The sequence below is a fragment of the Pongo pygmaeus genome, chromosome X, assembly GCF_028885625.2.
Source record: "Pongo pygmaeus isolate AG05252 chromosome X, NHGRI_mPonPyg2-v2.0_pri, whole genome shotgun sequence".
Taxonomy (NCBI): Eukaryota; Metazoa; Chordata; class Mammalia; order Primates; family Hominidae; genus Pongo; species Pongo pygmaeus.
The window spans coordinates 50,173,051-50,194,192 of NC_072396.2; the positions used below are offsets into that span (position 1 = coordinate 50,173,051).

Sequence of the window (21,142 nt, forward strand, 5' to 3'; positions counted from 1 at the left end):
CCAGAAAGGAAGCAGAGGAATGCACTATCTTTGTTTTAAGTTTTTCTTTTCTTTTCGAGACAGGATCTTGCTTTGTCCCCCAGCCTGGAGTTCAGTGGTGCGATCTTGGCTCACTGCAGCCTTGACCTCCTGGGCTCAAGTGATCCCCCCACCTCAGCCTCCTGAGTAGCTGGGACTATAGGTGCATGCCACCATGCCCCACTAATTTTTCTATTTTTTTTTGTAGAGATGAGATTTTGTCATGTTGCCCAGGCTGGTCTCGAACTCCTGAGCTCAGGCGATCTGCCCACCTCAGCCTTCCAAAGTGCTAGGATTACAGGCGTGAGCCTTGGCCTAGTGTGTTTCTTATATAGGGGTCTTGTCTATGTAAAGGCTAAAATTATCTGTACCTTTGTGTGGTGGGCTAACAGCATGACGAGTTTGTCATTCTATTGATTTAAAGAAAACTGTCCTTGACTTTCTAGTGTGTAAGTACATCAAAGCATAACTATAATTATTTTGAAAGCATATATTGTTATGGATGTTGGGAACCCTGGACTTTCCACTGCTGTGGGAGTATGTCTTTGTAGGTATCTTTTGTCTGTTTTCTCAACTACAAATATCTTAGGACCATGTGTTGTGACTGGCCAGGAATGTGCCTTGCTAGTTTCATGGTGGAGTTGATTTTAAAATGGTGTCACTCTGGCTGTCCTAGGCTCCTGGTTACGTAACACTTTCACTTCTCCTGCGATTCTGATGCTACAAATGATAGATGTTTTAGTATTTTCTTACAGGTCCTTGAGGTTGTATTCATTTTTCTGTCAGTCTCTTTCTCTGACTTGTTCATATTGAACAATTTCTTTTTGTTTTGTTTTAGAGACAGAGTTTCACTCTGTTGCCCACGTTGGAGTGTAGTGGTGTAATCATAGCTCGCTGCAGCCTTGAACTCCTGGGCTCAAGGGATCCTCCCTTCTCAGCATTCACAGTAGCTAGGACTACAGGCATGTATCATCACATTCAGCTATTTTTAAGGGTTTTTTTTTTTTTTTTTTTTTGACAGAGTCTTGCTCCTTTCGCCCAGGCTGGAGTATAGCGGCATGATCTCAGCTCACTGCAACCTCCGCCTCCAGGGTTCAAGCAATTCTCCTGCCTCATTCACCCGAGTAGCTGGGATTACAGGTGCCCACCACCATGCCTGGCTAAATTTTTGTAATTTTTGTTGAGACAGGGTTTCACCATGTTGGCCAGGCTGGTTTCGAACTCCTGACCTCAGGTGATATATCCGCCTTGGCCTCCCAAAGTGTTGGGATTACAGCCGTGAGCCACTGGACCTGGGCTGTTGTTTATTTTTTAATTTTTTTATTTTTGTAGAGACGAGTCTCACTGTGTTGCCCAGGCTGGTCTCAAATGCCTAGCCTCAAGCCATCTATCTTCTTACTTCAGCCTGCAAAAGTACTAGAATTACTGGTATAAGTCACTGCCCTTGGCCAGATAGAACGATTTCTATTTATCTCTTTGAGTTCACAATCTCTTTTCTTGCCTCCATTCTGCTATTGAATCCATTCAGTGAGAATTTATTTCCTTGGTTATTATATTTTCCGCTTCTAAAATTTCCATTTGTTTCTTCTTTAAATATTCTTTTTTTGTGCCAGGACTTTCTGTTTTTACTTGTTTCAAAAGTGTTCATAATTGCTTGTTTAAGCATTTTTAAAATAGCATCTTTAAAGGCTTTGCCAGATAATCCCAACATTTCTATCTTAACATTGGTGTCGGTGTTGTCTTTCCCCATTTGAGTTCCCCTATTTTCCTGGTTTTTCATATTCTGAGTAATTTCAATTTACATGCTGGACATTTTGAATATCAGGTTATGAGACTCTTGATCTTGTGTAAATGCTATGGGGTAAGTTCGTATTTCTGTTTTAGCAGGTGGTCTACCTCTCTTCACAGGCAGCCACTATGGTCCTTATCACCATGGTGGGGCCAGGGCAAGAAAGAGCCCTGGAGGGGAAGGGGGTTCAGTTGAAGATGGAGTGAGTTTTGAAGGGAGCACTATCTGAGGTATTTGAGTCCCAGAGGCATAGGTAACAGCCGAGGGAGGTCGGATTCCATTAACCTCAATGGGGATGGGAATCGGGGGTTTCGGATGTGGGATTGGGAACTGCTGCCCTCTTCGCCCCCATAGCCACGCATGCTCCTTGGGCACCTGTCTCAGTGCGCATGTTCACTGGGCGTCTTTCCGTCTGCCCCTTAGCCCACGTGGAGAACGCCAGGGAGCTGTGAGGATGTGCCATCACGTTTCTGCCGTCTGAACACTTTTTCCTCTACTGAGATTCATCTGGTAGGTCCACAGGCCAGTCCTCCCAAGAGTTGAAGTGTGAGTGAGGGAGAGGAGGAGCCAGTGGGCTTCAGGCAGGTCCAGTGGGTCCCGCGGCATGATGGTCCATGGCCTTTGAGGGAGAAGGGCCTGGTGGCCTCTGAGGGAGAAGGGCCTCAAGGTCATCCTCCTCCTTATAGGCTGCGAGCAGACCATCAGCTTCGTGGTCGTGAAGGGGCCAGGTCAGGGAGTAAGGTAGGCCGTGGAGGGGGGGCTGTCAGGGGCTCAGGTGAAGATGGGGTGAGTACTGGGGGTGCTGTTGGAGGGATGGAAGTCCCGAGGTGCCGGGAACCCCTGACACAGGGCACATTCCTGAGTCCTGAATGGGGCCCCTGGCAGGGGCGAGGTGGGCCGCAAAGAAGAGGCCTGGAACCTGGGAACGCTGCAGGCTGGTGAGCACCTCTTAGTGGCGTGGAGTGAGGAGCGCCCGAGTGAGAAGCATTGCAAGGTCTCACCTCCGCCATGGATGGTCCAGAAACAATGGGAAGGACTGAGCGAGGCAGTGTGGTTCAACCAAACTTGATTTAAGGGGGTGAATGGCTCTAGTAAGTGGGAGGTTGCCAAAAGCAGCAGTCACAGGAGTTGTGATTCACTAGTGTTTTCATGTGGAGTCCACTTGTGAAACTAAACCTTATCAGAAATGTCCTCTGTCAGCGGGGCATAGTGGCGTGTGCCTGTAGTTCCAGCTACTCGGGACGCTGAGGCGGGAGGATCGCTTGAGCGGGAGGTCAAGGCTGCAGTGAGCTGTGATCACGGTGCTGCACTGCAGCCCGAGCAACAGAGTGAGATCCCCTGTCCAAAATAAATTTTAAAATAATGTCCTCTGCCTTTTGTCACACGCTTTAAGATGATTGCTCTGCCAGCGTGGCCACCATAAGTGGCTTTGCAAGCACTCAGGAAACGTACACACATATGCTTAACTCTGGGACTTATTTTGAAAGTATTTTCAAAATTAAAATGGTAAGTTAACATTTAGCCATGGAAGTGATCGAATACAGCTATCCTCTCAAGTGCATGTTTGCAATCACAGTTTTCTTTTTTCAGTGTGAAATGTGAGTTGGCGAGGAAGATCAACCTATCGGTCTAGACCAAGAAGCTATGCAGAACCCCCTGAGGTGATTGGGCCTATGCTGGTGAGTGCTTTAACATTCGATGTTTTCTATTAGCAGAAATTAATCTTTTTGATAGTGTTGTTGCATTACTATAGATACACTGATAAAGGTCTTTCATGCTGATAAAAGATGAATATGGTGTCTCATGAAGGAAACATTTATTCAGGATTATTTTTTTTCTCTTGTGTTCTCCAGCTTTTGCCCATGACTTCCTTCTCATGCTTGTTAATGACAGATTGTACACATCTATTCCAACATAGAGTGTAATAGCTTCCAAAGTCTTTGTGGATAACTTTACTCAGAGTAACCTTTCTGTGGGTAGGGTAACCTTATTGAGCATAGAGAATAGAGTTGGAGAAATGTCTTTAGGCTTAGTTATTATCAGAAACATCTATGTATTCTGTGTATATATAATTGATATGTATTAACAAAACTTTTTTTTTTAAATTTGCACATACGTACATATTCCCTAGTCCGAGCAGTTCAGTGATGAAGAAGGGGAACCACCAAAACCTGAAGAAGGAGAACCAGCAAATCAAAGTCCGGATCCTGCACCTGCTCAGGAGGGAGAGGACGAGGGAGCATCTGCAGCTCAAGGTGAAGGAAAAGGGAAGAAGAATGTCTGTTGGGGTGTGTGTGTGTGTGTGTGTGTGATGCATTGTCATATACCAGGAACAGGAGGAAAGAAAACAATGGAAAGAATGCCTGAAAATTGACTGGAAAAGTGAAGAGGGTATAGTTTGCAGCTTACCTTAGGGAAATCCCTCACTATGATAAAATTTCTCCACTTTATGAATGAGAGAATGGAGGCTCGGAGATTGTGTTTTATCCAAGAACACTTGACTGGTGAATACAAAATTTATATTTTGTTCCAAAGTTTGTGACTTCCTACCACATATGTTCCTGTAAAAAAAGTAACTGATTTTGCTGAAAATGCTTAAAACTCAAATACTTTACTGTAAGGTAGCCTAGTAGTGGCCCAAGAATAGACCCATTACAGAGGGGTAGGAGCAACTCCAAAAGCCGAGTCACTGAATGTTGGCCATCATTTCCTTTGATTGATATTTTTATATGGTAAGTTTGATAAAAGCTGGAAAAATCAGGATACTGCCATACAGGTAGCTGGTTTAGTATGATTTTTAAAGTGTCTTTTAAGAGGTGATTAAATCCTTTTATGGCTAGAAAAACCAGAAAAGAGGCCAGGCATGGTGGCTCACGCTTGTAATCCCAGCACTTGGAGAGGCCGAGGCGGGCGGATCACGAGGTCAGGAGATTGAGACCTTCCTGGCTAACACGGTGAAACCCCGTCTCTACTAAAAATACAAAAAATTAGCTGGGCGTGGTGGGATGTGCCTGTATTCTCAGCTACTCAGGCGGCTGAGGCAGGAGAATCGCTTGAACCTGGGAGGCAGAGGTTGCCGTGAGTTGAGATTGCGCCATTGCACTCTGGCCTGGGCAACAAGAGCAGAACTCCGTCTAAAAAAAAAAAAAAAAAAAGTGAGTTTAAGTCAGATTTTAAAAATCATTTTCCATTCTGTTTTTTTTTCATACTCTGATCCTGTTGGATAGAATGCATAGGATTCTGCTTTGCATGGTTTGTTTATCATAAATCACTAAACCCTGGCCTGAGTCATCTTAAAACATCTGAATTGAGCTTTCTTTCCTACTAAGAAAGTGAATGGGCACCCTGTTTCATGTTTGTTTTTCTGCATAGAGACCTGAATGTCTATTCTTAGATTCTATCAAATTCTGAATTCTCTTGCTTTTTTTTAAAATTATATTTTAAGTTCTGGGATACATGTGCAGAACGTGCAGGTTTGTTACATAGGTATATGAGTGTCATGGTGGTTTGCTGTACCCATCAACTCGTCATCTACATTAGATATTTCTCCTAATGCTATCCCTCCCCTAGCCCCCTACCCCCGACAGGCCCTAGTGTGTGATGGTCCCCTCCATGTGTCCATGTGTTCTCATTGTTCAACTCCCAGTTATGAGTGAGAACATGTGATGTTTGATTTTTTGTTCCTCTGTTAGTTGAGGTTTCCAGCTGAGAATGATGGTTTCCAGCTTCATCCATGTCCCTGCAAAGGACATGAAGTCATCCTTTTTATGGCTGCATAGTATTCCATGGTATATATATGCCACATTTTCTTTATCCAGTCTATCATTGATGGGCATTTGTGTTGGTTCCAAGTCTTTGCTATTGTGAATAGTGTTGCAATAAACATATGTGTGCATGTGTCTTTATAGTAGAATGATTTATAATCCTTTGGGTATATACCCAGTAATGGGATTGCTGGGTCAAATGGTGTTTCGGGTTCTAGATCCTTGAGGAATTGCCACACTGTCTTCCACAATGGTTGAACTAATTTACACTCCCACCAACAGTGTAAAAACATTCCTATTTCTCTACATCCTCTCCAGCATCTGTTGTTTCCTGACTTTTTAATGATTGCCATTCTAACTGACGTGAGATGGTATCTCATTGTGGTTTTGATTTGCATTTCTCTAATGATCAGTGATAATGAGCTTTTTTTCATGTTTGTTGTCTGCATAAATGTCTTCTTTTGAGAAGTGTCTGTTTATATTCCTCACCCACTTTTTCATGTGGTTGTTTTTTCCTTGTAAATTTGTTTAAGTTCCTTGTGGTTTCTAGATATTAGCCCTTTGTCAGATGGATAGATTGCAAAAATTTTCTCCCATTCTGGAGGTTGCCTGTTCACTCTGATGATAGTTTCTTTTGCTGCGTAGAAGCTCTTTAGTTTAATTAGATCCCATTTGTCAATTTTGGCTTTTGTTGCCATTGCTTTTGGTGTTTTAATCATGAAGTCTTTGCCCATGCCTATGTTCTGAATGGTATTGCCTAGGTTTTCTTGTAAGGTTTTTATGGTTTTAGGTCTTATATTTAAGTCTATAATCCATCTTGAGTTAATTTTTGTATAAGGTGTAATGAAGGGGTCCAGTTTCAGTTTTCTGTATATGGCTAGCCAGTTCTCCCAACACCATTTATTAAATAGGGCATCTTTCTCCATTGCTTGTTTTTGTCAGATTTGTCAAAGATCAGATGGTTTTAGATGCGTGGTGTTATTTCTGAAGCCTCTGTTCTGTTCTATTGGTCTATATATCTGTTTTGGTACCAGTACCATGATGTTTTGGTTACTGTAGCCTTGTAGTATAGTTTGAAGTCAGGTAGCATGATGCCTCCAGCTTTGTTCTTTTTGCTTAGGATTGTCTTGGCTATATGGGCTCTTTTTTGGTTCCATATGAAATTTAAAGTAGTTTTTTCTAATTCTGTGAAGAAACTCAATGGTAGCTTGATGGGCATAGCATTGCATCTATAAATTACTTTGGTCAGTATGGCCATTTTCATGATATTGATTCTTCCTATGCATGAGCATGGAATGTTTTTCCATTTGTGTCCCCTCTTATTTCCTTGAGCCACTGCTCAAGGAAAGGTTTGTAGTTCTCTTTGAAGAGGTCCTTCACATCCTTTGTAAGTTGTATTCCTAGGGATTTTATTCTCTTTGTAGCAATTGTAAATGGTTCACTCACGACTTGGCTCTCTGTTTGTCTATTATTGGTGTATAGGAATGCTTGTGATTTTTGCACATTGATTTTTGTATCCTGAGACTGCTGAAGTTGCTTATCAGCTTAAGGAGATTTCGGGTTGAGACGATGGGGTTTTCTAAATATACAATAATGTCATCTGCATGATTGCAATCATGTCATCTGCATGATACGTTCCATCAATACCTAGTTTATTGAGAGTTTTTCACATGAAGTGTTGTTGAATTTTATTGAAGGCCTTTTCTGCATCTATTGAGATAATCATGTGGTTTTTTGTCATTGGTTCTGTTTATGTGATGGATTACATTTATTGATTTGTGTATGTTGAACCATCCTTGCAGCCCAGGGATGAAGCTGACTTGATCGTAGTGGATAAGCTTTTTGATGTGCTGCTGGATTCGGTTTGCCAGTATTTTATTGGGGATTGTTGCATCAATGTTCATCAGGGATATTGGCCTCAAATTTTCTTTTTATGTTGTGTCTCTGCCAGGTTTTGGTATCAGGATGATGCTGGCCTCATAAAATTAGTTAGGGAGGAGTCCCACTTTTTCTATTGTTTGGAATAGTTTCAGAAGCAATGGTACCAGCTTCTTTTTGTAACTCTGGTAGAATGTGGCTGTGAATCCGTCTGGTCCTGGGCTTCTTTTGGTTGGTAGGTTATTAATTACTGCCTCAATTTCACAACTTGTTATTGGTCTATTCAGGGATTCGAATGCTTCCTGCTTTAGTCTTGGGAGGGTGTATGTATCCAGGAATTTATCCATTTCTTCTAGATTTTCTAGTTTATTTGTGTAGACGTGTGTATAGTATTCTTTGATGGTAGTTTGTATTTCTGTGGGATCAGTGCTGATATCCCTTTTATCATTTTTTATTGTGTCTATTTGATTCTTCTCTCTTTTCTTCTTTATTAATCTGGCTAGCAGTCTATCTGTTTTGTTAATCTTTTAAAAAAACCAGCTCCTGGATTCATTGATTTTTTGAAGGGTTTTTCGCCTCTCTATCTCCTTTAGTTCTGCTCTGATCTTAGTTATTTCTTGTCTTCTGCTAGCTTTTGAATTTGTTTGCTCTTGCTTCCCTAGTTCTTTTAATTGTGATATTAGGGTGTTGATTTTAGATCTTTCCCGCTTTCTCCTGTGGGCATTTAGTGCTATAAATTTCCTTCTAAACACTGCTTTAGCTGTGTCCCAAAGATTCTGGTACATTGTGTCTTTGTTCTCATTGGTTTCAAATAACTTTATTTCTGCCTTAATTTTATTATTTACCTAGTAGTCATTCAGGAGTAGGTTGTTCAGTTTCCATGTAGTTGTGTGGTTTTGAGTGAGTTTCTTAATTCTGAGTTCTAATTTGATTGCACTGTTGTCTGAGAGACTGTTTGTTATGATTTCTGTTCTTTCGCATTTGCTGAGGAGTGTTTTACTTCAAATTATGTGGTCAATTTTAGAATAAGTGAGATGTGGCGCTGAGAAGAATGTATATTCTGTTGATGTGGGGTGGAGAGTTCTGTAGATGTCTATTAGGCCTGCTTGGTCCAGAGCTGAGTTCAAGTCCTGGATATCCTTGTTAATTTTCTGTCTCATTGATCTGTCTAATATTGACAGTGAGGTGTTAAAGTCTCCCACTATTATTGTGTGGGAGTCTAAGTCTCTTTGTAGGTCTCTAAGAACTTGCTTTATTTCTATTTATTTATTTATTTAATTTATTGAGACAGAGTCTTGCTCTGTCACCCAGGCTGGAGTGCAGTGGCGCGATCTTGGCTCACTGCAAGCTCCGCCTCCCGGGTTCACGCCATTCTCCTGCCTCAGCCTCCTGAGTAGCTGGGACTACAGGCACCTGCCACTACGCCTGGCTAATTTTTTTGTATTTTTAGTAGAGATGGGGTTTCACCGTGTTAGCCAGGACAGTCTCGATCTCCGGACCTCATGAGGCCGCCCGCCTCGGCCTCCCAAAGTGCGGGGATTGCAGGCGTGAGCCACCGCACCTGGCCAATTTTTTGTATTTTTTAGTAGAGGCAGGGTTTCACGGTGTTAGCCAGGATGGTTTTGATCTCCTGACCTTGTGATCTGCCCGCCTCGGCCTCCCAAAGTGCTGGGATTACAGGTGTGAACCAACGTGCCTGGCCAAGAACTTGCTTTATGAATCTGGGTGCTCCTGTATTGGGTGCATATATATTTAGGATAGTTACCTCTTCTTGTTGCATTGATCCCTTTACCATTATGTAATGCCCTTCTTTGTCTCTTTTGATCTATGTTGGTTTAAAGTCTGTTTTATCAGAGACTAGGATTGCAACCCCTGCTTTTTTTTTTTTTTTTTTTTTTTTTTTTTTTGCTTTCCATTTGCTTGGTAAGTATTCCTTCATCCCTTTATTTTTGAGCCTATGTGTGTCTTTGCATGTGAGATGGATCTCCTGAATATAGCCCACCGATGGGTCTTGACTCTATCCAATTTGCCAGTCTATGTCTTTTAATTGGGGCATTTAGCCCATTTACATTTAAGGTTAATATTGTTATGTGTGAATTTGATCCTGTCATTATGATGCTAGCTGGTTATTTTGCCCGTTCGTTCATGCAGTTTCTTCATAGTGTCAATGGTCTTTACAATTTGGTATGTTTTTGCAGTGGCTGGTACTGGTTTCTCCTTTCCATATTTAGTGCTTCCTTCAGGAGCTCTTGTAAGGCAGGCCTGGTGGCGAGAAAATCTCTCAGCATTTGCTTGTCTGTAAAGGATTTTATTTCTCCTTCACTTATGAAGCTTAGTTTGGCTGGATATGAAATTCTGGGTTGAAAATTCTTTTCTTTAAGAATGTTGAATATTGGCCCCCACTCTCTTCTGGCTTGTAGAGTTTCTGTGGAGAGATCAGCTGTTAGTCTGATGGGCTTCCCTTTGAGGGTAACCCGACCTTTCTCTCTGGCTGCCCTTAACATTTTTTCTTTCATTTCAACCTTGGTGAATCTGATGATTATGTGTCTTGGGGTTGCTCTTCTCAAGAAGTATCTTTGTGCTGTTCTCTGTATTTCCTGAATTTGAATCTTGGCCTGTCTTGCTAGGTTGGGGAAGTTCTCCTGGATAATATCCTGAAGGGTGTTATCCAACTTGGTTCCATTCTCCCCGTCACTTTCAGGTACACCAGTCAAATATAGGTTTGGTCTTTTCACATAGTCCCATATTTCTTGGAGGCTTTGTTCGTTCCTTTTTATTCTAATCTTGTTTTCATGCTTTATTTCATTAAGTTGATCTTCAGTCTCTGATATCCTTTCTTCCGCTTGATCGATTTGGCTATTGATACTTGTGTATACTTCATGAAGTTCTCGTGCTGTGTTTTTCAGCTCTATCTGGTCATTTATGTTCTTCTCTAAATTAGTTATTCTAGTTAGCAATTTCTCTAACCTTTTTTCAAGGCTCTTAGTTTCCTTGCATTGGGTAAGAGCATGCTTCTTTAGCTCGGAGGAGTTTGTTATTACCCACCTTCTGAAGCCTACTTCTGACAATTCGTCAAACTCATTCTCCGTCCAGTTTTATTTCCTTGCTGGCAAGGAGTTGTGATCCTTTGGAGGAGAAGATGCGTTCTGGGTTTTGGAATTTTCAGCCTTTTCGTGCTGGGTTTTCCTCATCTTTGTGGATTTATCTACCTTTGGTCTTTGATGTTGGTGACCTTCAGATGGGGATTTTATGTAGACGTCCTTTTTGTTGATGTTCATACTATTCCTTTCTGTTTGTTAGTTTTCCTTCTAACAGTCAGGCCCCTCTGCTGCAGGTCTGCTGGAGTTTGTTGGAGGTCCACTCCTGACCCTGTTTGCCTGGGTATCACCAGCAGAGGCCTGCAGAACAGCAAAGATTGCTGCCTGTTCCTTCCTCTGGGAAGCTTCGTCTCAGAGGGGCACCTGTCAGATGCCAGCCGGAGCTCTCGTACATGAGGTATGTGTCAACCCCTGCTTGGAGGTGTCTCCCAGTCAGGAGGCATGGGGGTCAGGGACCCACTTGAGGCAGTCTGTCCCTTAGCAGAGCTTGAGTGCTGTGCTGGGAGATCCGTTGCTCTCTTGAGAGCCTGCAGGCAGGAACATTTAAGTCTGCTGAAGCTGTACCCACAGCCGCCCCTTCCCCCAGGTGCTCTGTCCCAGGGAGATGGGAGTTTTATCTATAAGCCCCTGCGTGGGGCTGCTGCCTTTCTTTCAGAGATGCCCTGCCCAGAGAGGAGGAATCTAGAGAGGCAGTCTGGCTACAGCGGGTTTGCCAAGCGGCCGTGGGCTCTGCCCAGTTTGAACTTCCCGGAGGCTTTGTTCATAATGTGAGGGGAAAACTGCCTACTCAAGCCTCAGTAATAGCAGACGCCCCTCCCCACACCAAGCTTGAGCATCCTAGGTCAACTTCAGACTGCTTTGCTGGCAGTAAGAATTTCAAGCCAGTGGATCTTAGTTTGCTGGGCTCCGTGGTGGTGGGACCTGCTCAGCTAGACCACATGGCTCCGTGGCTTCAGCCCCCTTTCCAGGGGAGTGAACGGTTCTGTCTTGCTGGCATTCCAGGCACCACTGGGGTATGAAAAACAACTCCTGCAGCAAGCTCCATATCTGCCCAAATGGTCGCCCAGTTTTGTGCTTGAAACCTAGGGCCCTGGTGGCGTAGGCACAGGAGGAAATCTCCTGGTCTGTGGGTTGAGAAGACCATGGGAAAAGCATAGTGTCTGGGCCTGGATGCACCATTCCTCACAGCACAGTTCCTCATGACTTCCCTTGGCTAGGGGAAGGAGTTCCCCGACCCCTAGTGCTTCCCCAGTAAGGCAGTGCCCCACCCTACTTTGGCTTGCCTTCCATGGGCTGCACCCACTGTCTAACGAGTCCCAGTGAGATGAGCCGGGTACCTCAGCTGGAAATGCAGCAATCACCCGCCTTCTGCCTTGATCTCGCTGGGAGCTGCAGACCAGAAGTATTACTATTTGGCCATATTGCTGTCGTTTTTTTTGTTTTGTTTTGTTTTTTTTCTGTTTTTTTTTTTTAGACAGAGTCTCACTCTGTCACCCAGGCAGGAGTGCAGTGGTGCAACTTCAGCTCACTGCAACCTCTGACTCCCAGGCTCAAGTGATTATCCCACCTCAGCCTCTTGTGTAGCGGGAACTACAGGCACAAGCCACCGTGCCTGATTAAGTTTGTTTTTTTAATATAAGTTTTGTAGAGATGAGGTCTCACTATGTTGCCCAGGCTGGGATTCTCTGGCTCTTAATAAATAATTGCTTTTTAAATCTTTCACAAAGGAAACCTTGAGTGAGTGAATAATCAAAAGGTGATAGATTGTTTAGTTTCTATTTTCTGTGGCATGAAGGTCAGTGAAGCTCAGGATGGGTGTGAGTAAGATGCTTGTGCTAAGCATGCTCCCTGCCCCACAGTCAGTCTGCATGAGCCACTATTTCTAATAAGACTGTGGATGGAGTGATATAATCACCTCTAACCATATCAAATGTTACATGTAAGTTTCAGATTTTGAGACATGAGTTGATAAGATTTGAAGTTCAAAGATCATGACTTTAGTACTTCCTGAGTAATCAACTGAAATATGTTTTACATATGTGTTTTCCAAATTGCTGACCATTCATTATAAGTGCTTCTGAATTTAAAGGAGGTACTTGATGTATAGATAAGAAATTACCTTTAAATTCTGGAGGTCTACCCTCAAAGTGTATACAGAGGTTTAATTGGATGTAAGACACAGGATCACCCTTAGGGTTCTGTTTTTTGTCTATTTAATAAAACCCAAACTGTAGTATGCTTTACGTGCCTTTAGAATCATATAAATAAACTGCTGTTAAGTAATGTTCCCAGCTGTTATTGTTTCTGTTACAGGTGAAAAGCTATCACAGAGTTAAAAGAAGACAAGCTGAAATGATGCAGGCTGCTCCTACGCTGGAAATTTGTTCATTAAAATTCTCCCAATAAAGCTTTACAGCCTTCTGCAAAGAAGTCTTGCGCATCTTTTGTGAGTTTTATTTCTAGCTTTTTGAAGCTGTGAAATATGTATCATTCTTTGAAATTTTATATTCTAACTGTTTGAGCTGGTATGTAGAGACATCATTCTTTTTTTTTCTTTCTTTCTTTTTTTCTCTTTTGAGACGGAGTCTCACTCTGTTGCTTAGGCTAGAGTGCAGTGGCGTGATCTCTGCTCACTGCAACCCCCGCCTCCTGGATGCAAGCAATTTCTGCCTCAGCCTCCCGAGTAGCTGGGATTATAGGAGCCCACCACCCACCCAGCTAAGTTTTGTATTTTTAGTAGAGACGGGGTTTCACCATCTTGGCCAGGGTGCTCTTGAACTCCTGACCTTGTGATCCACCCACCTCGGCCTCTCAAAGTGTTGGGATTACAGGCGTCAGCCACCGCGCCCGGCGGAGACATAATTCTTATATATTGGTTTTCTATCCAGCAGCCTTGTGAAATATGCTTATGAATTCTAAAAGTTTACTTCTAGACGGTTTTCAGTCTTCAACATACAGAATCATACCATCGTTGAATAAGAACAATTTTGTTTCTGCCATTTTTTTTTCTTTTTCCTTTTGTATTTTTTGTAGAGACGGGGTTTTGCCATGTTTCCCGGGCTGTTCTTGAACTTCTGAGTGCAAGTGATGCACCTGCCTCACCTCCCACAGTGCTGGGATTACTGGTCTGGGCCACTGTGCTGGGCCTGTTGTTGCCATTGTAAATAGTTTCATTTCCTTTTCTGATTTTATGGCATTGTGCAGACCCACCTGTTACAATGGTGACAGTGGACATCCTTGTCTTATCCCTGATGAGAAACCGAAAAATTTCAACATTTCACCATTCTATTTACTGTCCTTTTTTTGTGGATGGACTTTATCAGAGTAAGTCATTCCATTCTATTCTAAATTTGCTGAGAGTATTCATTTCAATATATGTTAAGTTTCATCAGTGCATCTATTTTGTTTATAACAGCATTTTTTTCCCATTCATCTGTTAATGTAGTGAATTAGATTTGATAACTTTGTACATTTTTCTCTTCTATTTTTAAAAATTGAGACAGGGTCTCATTCTATCACCCAGGCTGGAGTGCAGTGGTGTTATCAGAGCTCACTGCATCCTTGACCTTCTCGGCTCAAGCGATCCTCCCACCTGAGGCTTCTAAGTAGCTGTGACTATAGGTACATGTAACCATTCCCAGCTAATTTTTCTTTTCTTTTCTTTTTTTTTTTTGTAGTGATGAGATTTTCTCATGTTGCTTAGGCTGGTCTCGAACACCTGAGCTCAGGCGATCTGCCCAGCTCAGCCTCCAAAAATACTAGTACTACAGGCATGAGTCTTGGCCTGGCCGGTTTTTCTTATACAAGGGTCTTCTCTATGTAAAGACTAAACTTATCTGTACCTTTGTGAGGGTGGGCTAAGAGCATGATGAAATTTATCATTCTATTGATTTAAAGAAAACTATCCTTGACTTTCCAGTGTGTAAGTCCATGGAAGCATAATTCTGTTGAAAGCATATATTGTTATGGGTGTTGGGAACCCTGCACTTTCTGCTGCTGTGGGAGCGTGTCCTTGGAGGTACCTTTCGTTTGTTTTCTCAACTCCAAACATCTCAGGACCATGGGTTGTGACTGGTAAGGAATGTGTCTTGCGAGTTTCAAGATGGAGTTGATTTTCACATGGTGTCACTCTGGCTTTCCTGTTTCTCTAATACTGGCACTTCTCTTTCTGTGATTCTGATGCTACAAATGATAGATATCGTTTTAGTATTTTCTTACGAGTCCTAGAGATTGTATTCATTTTTCTTTCAGTCTCTTTCTCTGACTTGTTCACATTGAACAATTTCTTTTTGGGGTAGGTTGCTATTTCTGTTTTCGCAGGTGGTTTACCTGTCTTCCCAGGCAGTCACTGTGGTCCTTGTCCCCATGGTGGGGCCAGGGCAAGAGAGGGCCCTGGAGGGGAGGGGGGTTTAGTTGAAGATGGGGTGAGTTTTGAGGGGAGCACTATTTGAGGTATTTGAGTCCCAGAGGCATAGGAAACCGCAGAGGGAGGTCGGATTCCATTATCCTCAGTGGGGATATGAATCGAGGGTTTGGGGCGTGGGGCTGGGAACGGCAGCCCTCCCCAGCCTGCAGCTGCGCATGCTCCTTGGCTCCCGCCTCAGTGCGCATGTTCACTGGGCGTCTTCTGCTCAGCCACTTTACCCACGTGGTAAAGTGAGCTGTGAGGGTGTGTGGTAAAGTAAGGGAGCTGTGAGGGTGTGTGGTCTTGTTCCTGTCGTCTGGAATCTTTTTCCTCTACTGAGATTCATCTGATAGGTCTGCAGGCCAGTCCTCCCGGGGTCTGAAGTGTGAGTGAGGGTGAAGAGCAGGCAGTGTGCTTCAGGTGGGTCCGTCGGGTCCTGCTTCGTGGTCTGTGGCCTCTGAGGGAGAAGGGCCTCGAGGCTTCTGAAAGGGAAGGGGCTCCTGGCCTCTGAAAGAGAAGGGCCTTGAGGTCGTCCTCCTTCTCTCAAAGGCTGTGAGGCCACCATCCGCTTTGTGGTCGTGAAGGGGCCAGGACAAGGAGGAAGGTGGGCCACGGAGGGGAGGCGGTCAGGGGCTCAGGTGAAGAAGGGGCGATTGCTGGGTGTGCTGTCAGAGGGATGGAAGTCCGGAGGTGCCAGGAATACCCGACACGGGAGATCCCTGAATGAGGTCCCGGACAGGTGCGAGGAAGGTGGTAAAGAAGGGACCTGGCACCTGGGAAGACTGCGGGCTGGTGAGTGCCCCTGAGCTTTGTGGAGTGGGGAGCCCCGAGTGAGAAGCATCGCAAGATCTCACCTCCGCCATGGAAGGTCCGGAAACAGTGGGAAGGACTGGGAGAGGCTGTGTGGTCCAATCAAACTTGATTTGAGAGGGGTGAATGCCTCTAGTAAGTGGGAGCGTGCCCAAAGTAGCAATCACGAGAATTATGATTCGCTAATGTTTTCATGTGGAGTCCACTTGTGAAACTAAACCTCATCAGAAATGACCTCTGTCAGCGGGGCGCCGTGGGCGCCTGTAGTCCCAGTTACTCGAGACGCTGAGGTGGGAGGATCCCTTGAGCGGGAGGTCGAGGCTGCAGTGAGCTGTGATCGCGCCGCTGCACTCTGCCAGAGCAACACAGGGAGGCTGCGGGATCAAAAGAAATTTAGAAAAAAAATGTCCTCTGCGTTTTGTCACACGCCTTAAGATGATTGCTCTGCCAGCTTGGCCAGCATAAGTCGCTTTGTAGGCACTCAGAAAACGTACACACGTATGCTTAACTCTGGGACTTATTTTGAAAGTATTTTCAAAATTAAAAAGACAAGTTAACATTTATCCATGGAGGTGATCTAACATAGCAGCCCTTTCGAGGGCATGTTCCCAATCACGGTTGTCTGTTTTCAGTGTGAAATGTGAGTTGGCGAGGAAGATCAACCTATCGGTCTAGACCAAGACGCTATGTAGAGCCTCCTGAAATGATTGGGCCTATGCGAGTGAGTGCTTAAACGTTAATTCGATGTTTTCTATTAGCAGAAATTAATTTTTGTGATAGTGTTGTTGCATTAGTGTGGAAATGCTGATAAAGGTCTTTCCTGCTCATAAAAAATGATGATGGCATCTCATGAAGGAAACATCGATTCTGGAGGATTTTTTTTCCTCTCGTGTTCTTCAGCTTTTGCCCATGACTTCTTTCTCATGCTTTGTTTGTTAATGACAGATTGTGCACATCTATTCCAACACGGAGTATAATAGCTTCCAAAGTCCTCGTGCGTCACTTTTCTCATAGTAACCTTCCTGTGGGTCGAGTAACCTTATTGGGCATAGAGCATAGAGTTGGAGAAATGTCTTTAGGCTTAGTTATGATCAGAAATAGCTATGTATTCTGTGCATATATATATGCATATATATATGTATATATACATATATAATCATGTATTAGTAACAAAACTTTTTTTATGTGCACACCCACACATATTCCCCAGCCCGAGCAGTTCAGTGAAGAAGAAGTGGAACCACCACAACCTGAAGAAGGGGAACCAGCAACTCAAAGTCAGGATCCTGCACCTGCTCAGCAGGGAGAGGATGAAGGAGCATCTGCAGGTCAAGGTGAGGGAAAGGGAAGAAGAATGTCTGCTGGTGTGCATGTGTGTGTGTGTGTGTGTGTTATGCATTGTTACACAGCAGGAACAGGAGGAAAGAAAACAATGGAAAGAATGCCTGAAATTGACTGGAAAAGCGAGGAGGCTATGTAGTTTGCAGCTTAGCTTAGGCAAATCCCTCACTATGATAAAATTTCTCATCTTTATGAATGAGAGAATGGAGGCGCGGGGATTGTGTTTTATCCAAGAACCCTTGACTGGTGAATACAAAATTTGTATTTTGTTCCAAGGTTTGTGTCTTCCTACCATCTATGTTGCTGTAAAAAAGGAAATGATTTTGCTGAAAATGCTTAAAACTCAAAGGCTTTACTGTAAGGTAGCTTAGTACTGACCTAAGAATAGACCCAGTTCAGAGGAGCAGGAGCAGCTCCAAAAACCGAGTCGCTGAATGTCGGCCCCCGTTTCCTTTGATTGATATTTTTATATGATACATTTGATAAAAGCTGGATAAATGAGGATACTGCCATACAGATAGCTGGTTTAGTTATTTTGTAAGTGGCTTTTAGGAGGTGATTAAATCCTTTTATGGTTAGAAAAAGCAAAAAAGGAATTATCCTGAGATTAACATTGAGATAGAAATAATTTCTCCTAGATAAAATATTTTCGAACAAAATATTTATGTAACTGAGGTCATGGATTTTTCCAGGGATGCACTGTTAAAAGTTTCTAGAATCTGACTGACAGCAATGCCCATTAATTGCTGTCCACCCACTCCCTTATTCTCAGTGTGGGACAGTATATTTTCTGTGATTCACAAACAATGTTATATTTGGTGCTTTGTTCTTCATGGGATTCATTTATGGAATATTACATTTAGGACCTTTGGACCTAAATATAACTTTATTTGAACAAAATGAAGTTTCTATTTACCTCAGTATGTAATGGGTGTCATGACTGTAAGATTTTCCATAGTCCTCAAATCCATTCAGCTAATCAATCCTTCAGAAATTTACATTGTAATTGTAACTGAAATCCTATCCATGTTGTAGACTTCAGATTTCTTAGCTGATGTACACTGCTCTTGGTACTCTATGGCTGAATATAAGCATTATACATGTCCTGTGGTTTATCCTTAGATTGTCATTTAGGAGAAAAGTCTCAAGCTGGGCTGAATGCTGTGCATGCATAGTCCCAGCTACTTGGGAGGCTGAGGTGAGAGGATTGTTTGAGCCCTGGAGTTCAAGCCCAGCCTGGGAAACATAGCAAGACCTCATCACTAATAAATAAACAAACAAACAAACAGATAACTAAAGGTTTCATGGTATAGGAAAACACAGATGCAAAGTTTGTGCCTAGTTGCTTGTAATGTTGCAAACATAACTCCTTAGTGAACTGTATCACTTAAAAATAGTTAAGATGGTAAATTTTAGGATATGTGTATTTTTTACCATAATTTAAAAAAACCTCCTGTCCTCCTAAAGTTCAGTGTAATTGTCATATATTCTTTTAAATTTTTACTGTATCTGTTTTCAAGGCATAACATTATGGAAAATTTGCAAGAATAGTACAATGAACTCATATAGTTTTCACCTGGATTCACCAATTGTTAATAGCTTTCGCTTCGTAGGTTTCATATCTCTTCCCTCCCTCTCTCACCCTGCTGCCCACACACTCACACACACACACATACGGATATATGTTTACTGTTATTAATGCTGAATTGTTTCGATAAAGTTTCAGGTATTATGACCCTTTACACCAAGTACTTGAGGGTGTGTATATCATCAGAGCAAAGAATAAGTAATTCCTTGGATCACTACTGCAGAAAAATCAAAATCAGGAAATTTAACAATGAGAAAATGCAGTCATTTATTACACAGTGTATACTCAAATTTTGCCAGTTCTGCAGACAATTTCTTTTTTCCTTTGTTGAGACGGTGTCTCTCTCTGTTGCCCAGGTTGGAGTGCAGTAGTGCAATCTTGGCTCACTGCAACCTACACCTCCCAGGTTGAAGGGTTTCTCATGCCTCAGCCTCCCATGTAGCTGGGACTACAGGGCCCGGCCACCGTGCCTGCGTAATGTTTCCTTTTTTTTTTTGTTTGTATTTTTAGTAGAGATAGGGTTCGCCCTGTTGTCCAGGCTGGTCTTGAACTTCTGACCTCACCTGATCTGCCCACCTTGGCATCTGAAAATGTTTGGATTACAGGTGTGATAGAACAGGAATTAAAAGAAATTAAAGAATGTGTAAGCAAAAACTCAGTTGTATGTAAGAAAACCCAATTTCCCCTGAGGAAGAGAAAGAGCTGGAGTCCTTTAAAATTAACTGCCTGTTTTTCCTTCTGTGGCTAGTGAGTCTTATCTCTCCCTTTCCCAGGCATTGTGAAGACCCTGTTTCTCTAGTTGTGCGGCTGCAAGGTCACTAGACAGATAATCTCAAGTCGTAAAACATGTTGTTCCTTGAAAAGTAAGAAATAATGTAATGCATGTTTCAATTGAGTAACTGTATTTGTTTCTCACTTCTGTAATACACTTCCCCTGCACAGATCTCCCCTTGCCCCACGAAATGCTTAGAAGATAGCTTGACTCTTTGTTTGGGGCTCAGTCCTTTGGATGTTAATCCGACTAGGTCGGTGCATTAAATAATTAAATAATTCCTCCTCAACCCCTCGGTCTCTCTGATTCCTTAATTATCCTGCAGCATTTCTGGTGACCCGGACGGGGATTGGAGATGACAGATTTACTGTCTCCTTTGCCTGTGGGACTAGAGCCCCAGGGCCGGGGGAGACCTCGTATCCAAGGCGTGCTGTAGGGGAGCTTCACCTGGATGGAGACTGGCTCTCCCCGCATCCCAGTGGCCTAGCTGGCTGCACAACGGAACTGGAGACGGGGCTGCAGCATGATACCAGCACTTCAGGAACCACAGTAAGGAGAAAGGGCCCAAGGCAGGAAAGCCTGTCCCATAGGGACGAAGGGGAGCTTGATCACCTCTCGGGGACCGACCTCTAATTCAACCCAGAGTGGCTGGGGGCAGCAGGAGTGGCGTGCCAATTTGGATGAACTTCGTGTCCCCCTAATAAAGTGAAAGTGGTTCAGTGGTGGAGAAAATGGGCCGATAGAGTAGCAAGTGCAGCAAGGAAGAGCTTGCTGGCAGGGTGCAAGAGTGGCTTGCCACCCCAACTGGGAGTGTGTGGGTGTGTGTGTGGACCTACCCAGGACACGAGAGAGGCTTGTTTCGTCTGATGAGGAGTCCTGGGGTAGGAGTGGTGTGTATGTGTGTGAATGTGGGAGCCTAACTAGGCTCACCCAGGACACGGGAGAGGCCCGTTTCGCCCGATGAGGAGTCCTGGGTCAGGGGACATGTGTGAAAATGTGTGAAAGAGACGGTCTTGGGAGAGGCCAATGCGGGGAGTGACGTGGGGAAGCACAGATCCCTTAGCGCAGGCTGCGTGCTCTGAGGCAAGTGCGGGGGAAATCAGACCTAGGACGTTGTGTACAGCTGATAGGACCAGCTCCACGGCCACAGCAGGCTATGAGAGGGGAAGGCACGTTCCTGGCTAAGCAGCCTCTGAAACTCCCATAATAGGACCCAGTCTGGTGGACCCGAGAGCGAAAGTGCGCCACAAGGGAGGAAATGGCAGGAAAAGTGTTGAAACCAACTCCTTTGGAGTGCATGATGAAAAAATTTAAAAAAGGATTTAGAGGTGATTATGGGATGAAACTGGATGCTCAAAAGTTAAAGACATACTGTGAATTAGAATAGCCCTCTTTTAGTTTTGGATGGCTGGCCGAAGGCACTACAGAGAAATTGGCCATGTGTTTTAAGGTGGTGACTAGGGTCAGAGGACAGCCAGGGCATTGAGACCTCGTCTTTACATTGATTGATGACTAAATGAATGCAGCCCTGCCTAGCAGTTTATTGTAGAATGCTCGCAGCTCACGCTGAGAGAAACCAGCTGCTCTGGCGGCTAGAGAGTTAAAGGGAAAGTCACAGAGGCTTGTAACTCCAGAAGTAAAAAGTGAAAAGTAAAAGCCAAAAGTGAAAGTAAAAATCA

General features: G+C 43.5%; 1 protein-coding gene across 7 annotated transcripts in view; it reads left to right on the forward strand.

The window, feature by feature from the left end:
* Positions 1 to 533: 533 nt before the first annotated feature.
* The window catches only part of LOC129023849 (G antigen 10-like), a 30,291-nt gene continuing 9,682 nt past the window's right edge, over positions 534 to 21,142 (forward strand). The window contains exons 1-9 of one of the 7 annotated variants that reach the window (XR_010125419.1): positions 538 to 2,317; positions 3,398 to 3,486; positions 3,939 to 4,062; positions 10,784 to 10,944; positions 12,861 to 12,993; positions 16,395 to 16,483; positions 16,973 to 17,096; positions 19,465 to 19,554; positions 19,789 to 20,012. Coding sequence is in view for 1 of the 7 variants with exons in the window: in XM_054470702.2 (XP_054326677.1) it covers positions 16,466 to 16,483; positions 16,973 to 17,096 (142 nt within the window). In the remaining 6 variants the exon portion in view is untranslated. Of the gene's footprint in view, positions 2,318 to 2,492; positions 2,549 to 3,397; positions 3,487 to 3,938; positions 4,063 to 10,783; positions 10,945 to 12,860; positions 12,994 to 16,394; positions 16,484 to 16,972; positions 17,097 to 19,464; positions 20,013 to 21,142 lie in introns of those variants that run through there. The other 6 variants (XR_008496948.2, XR_010125418.1, XR_010125417.1 and 3 more) reach the window with 6 other exon arrangements.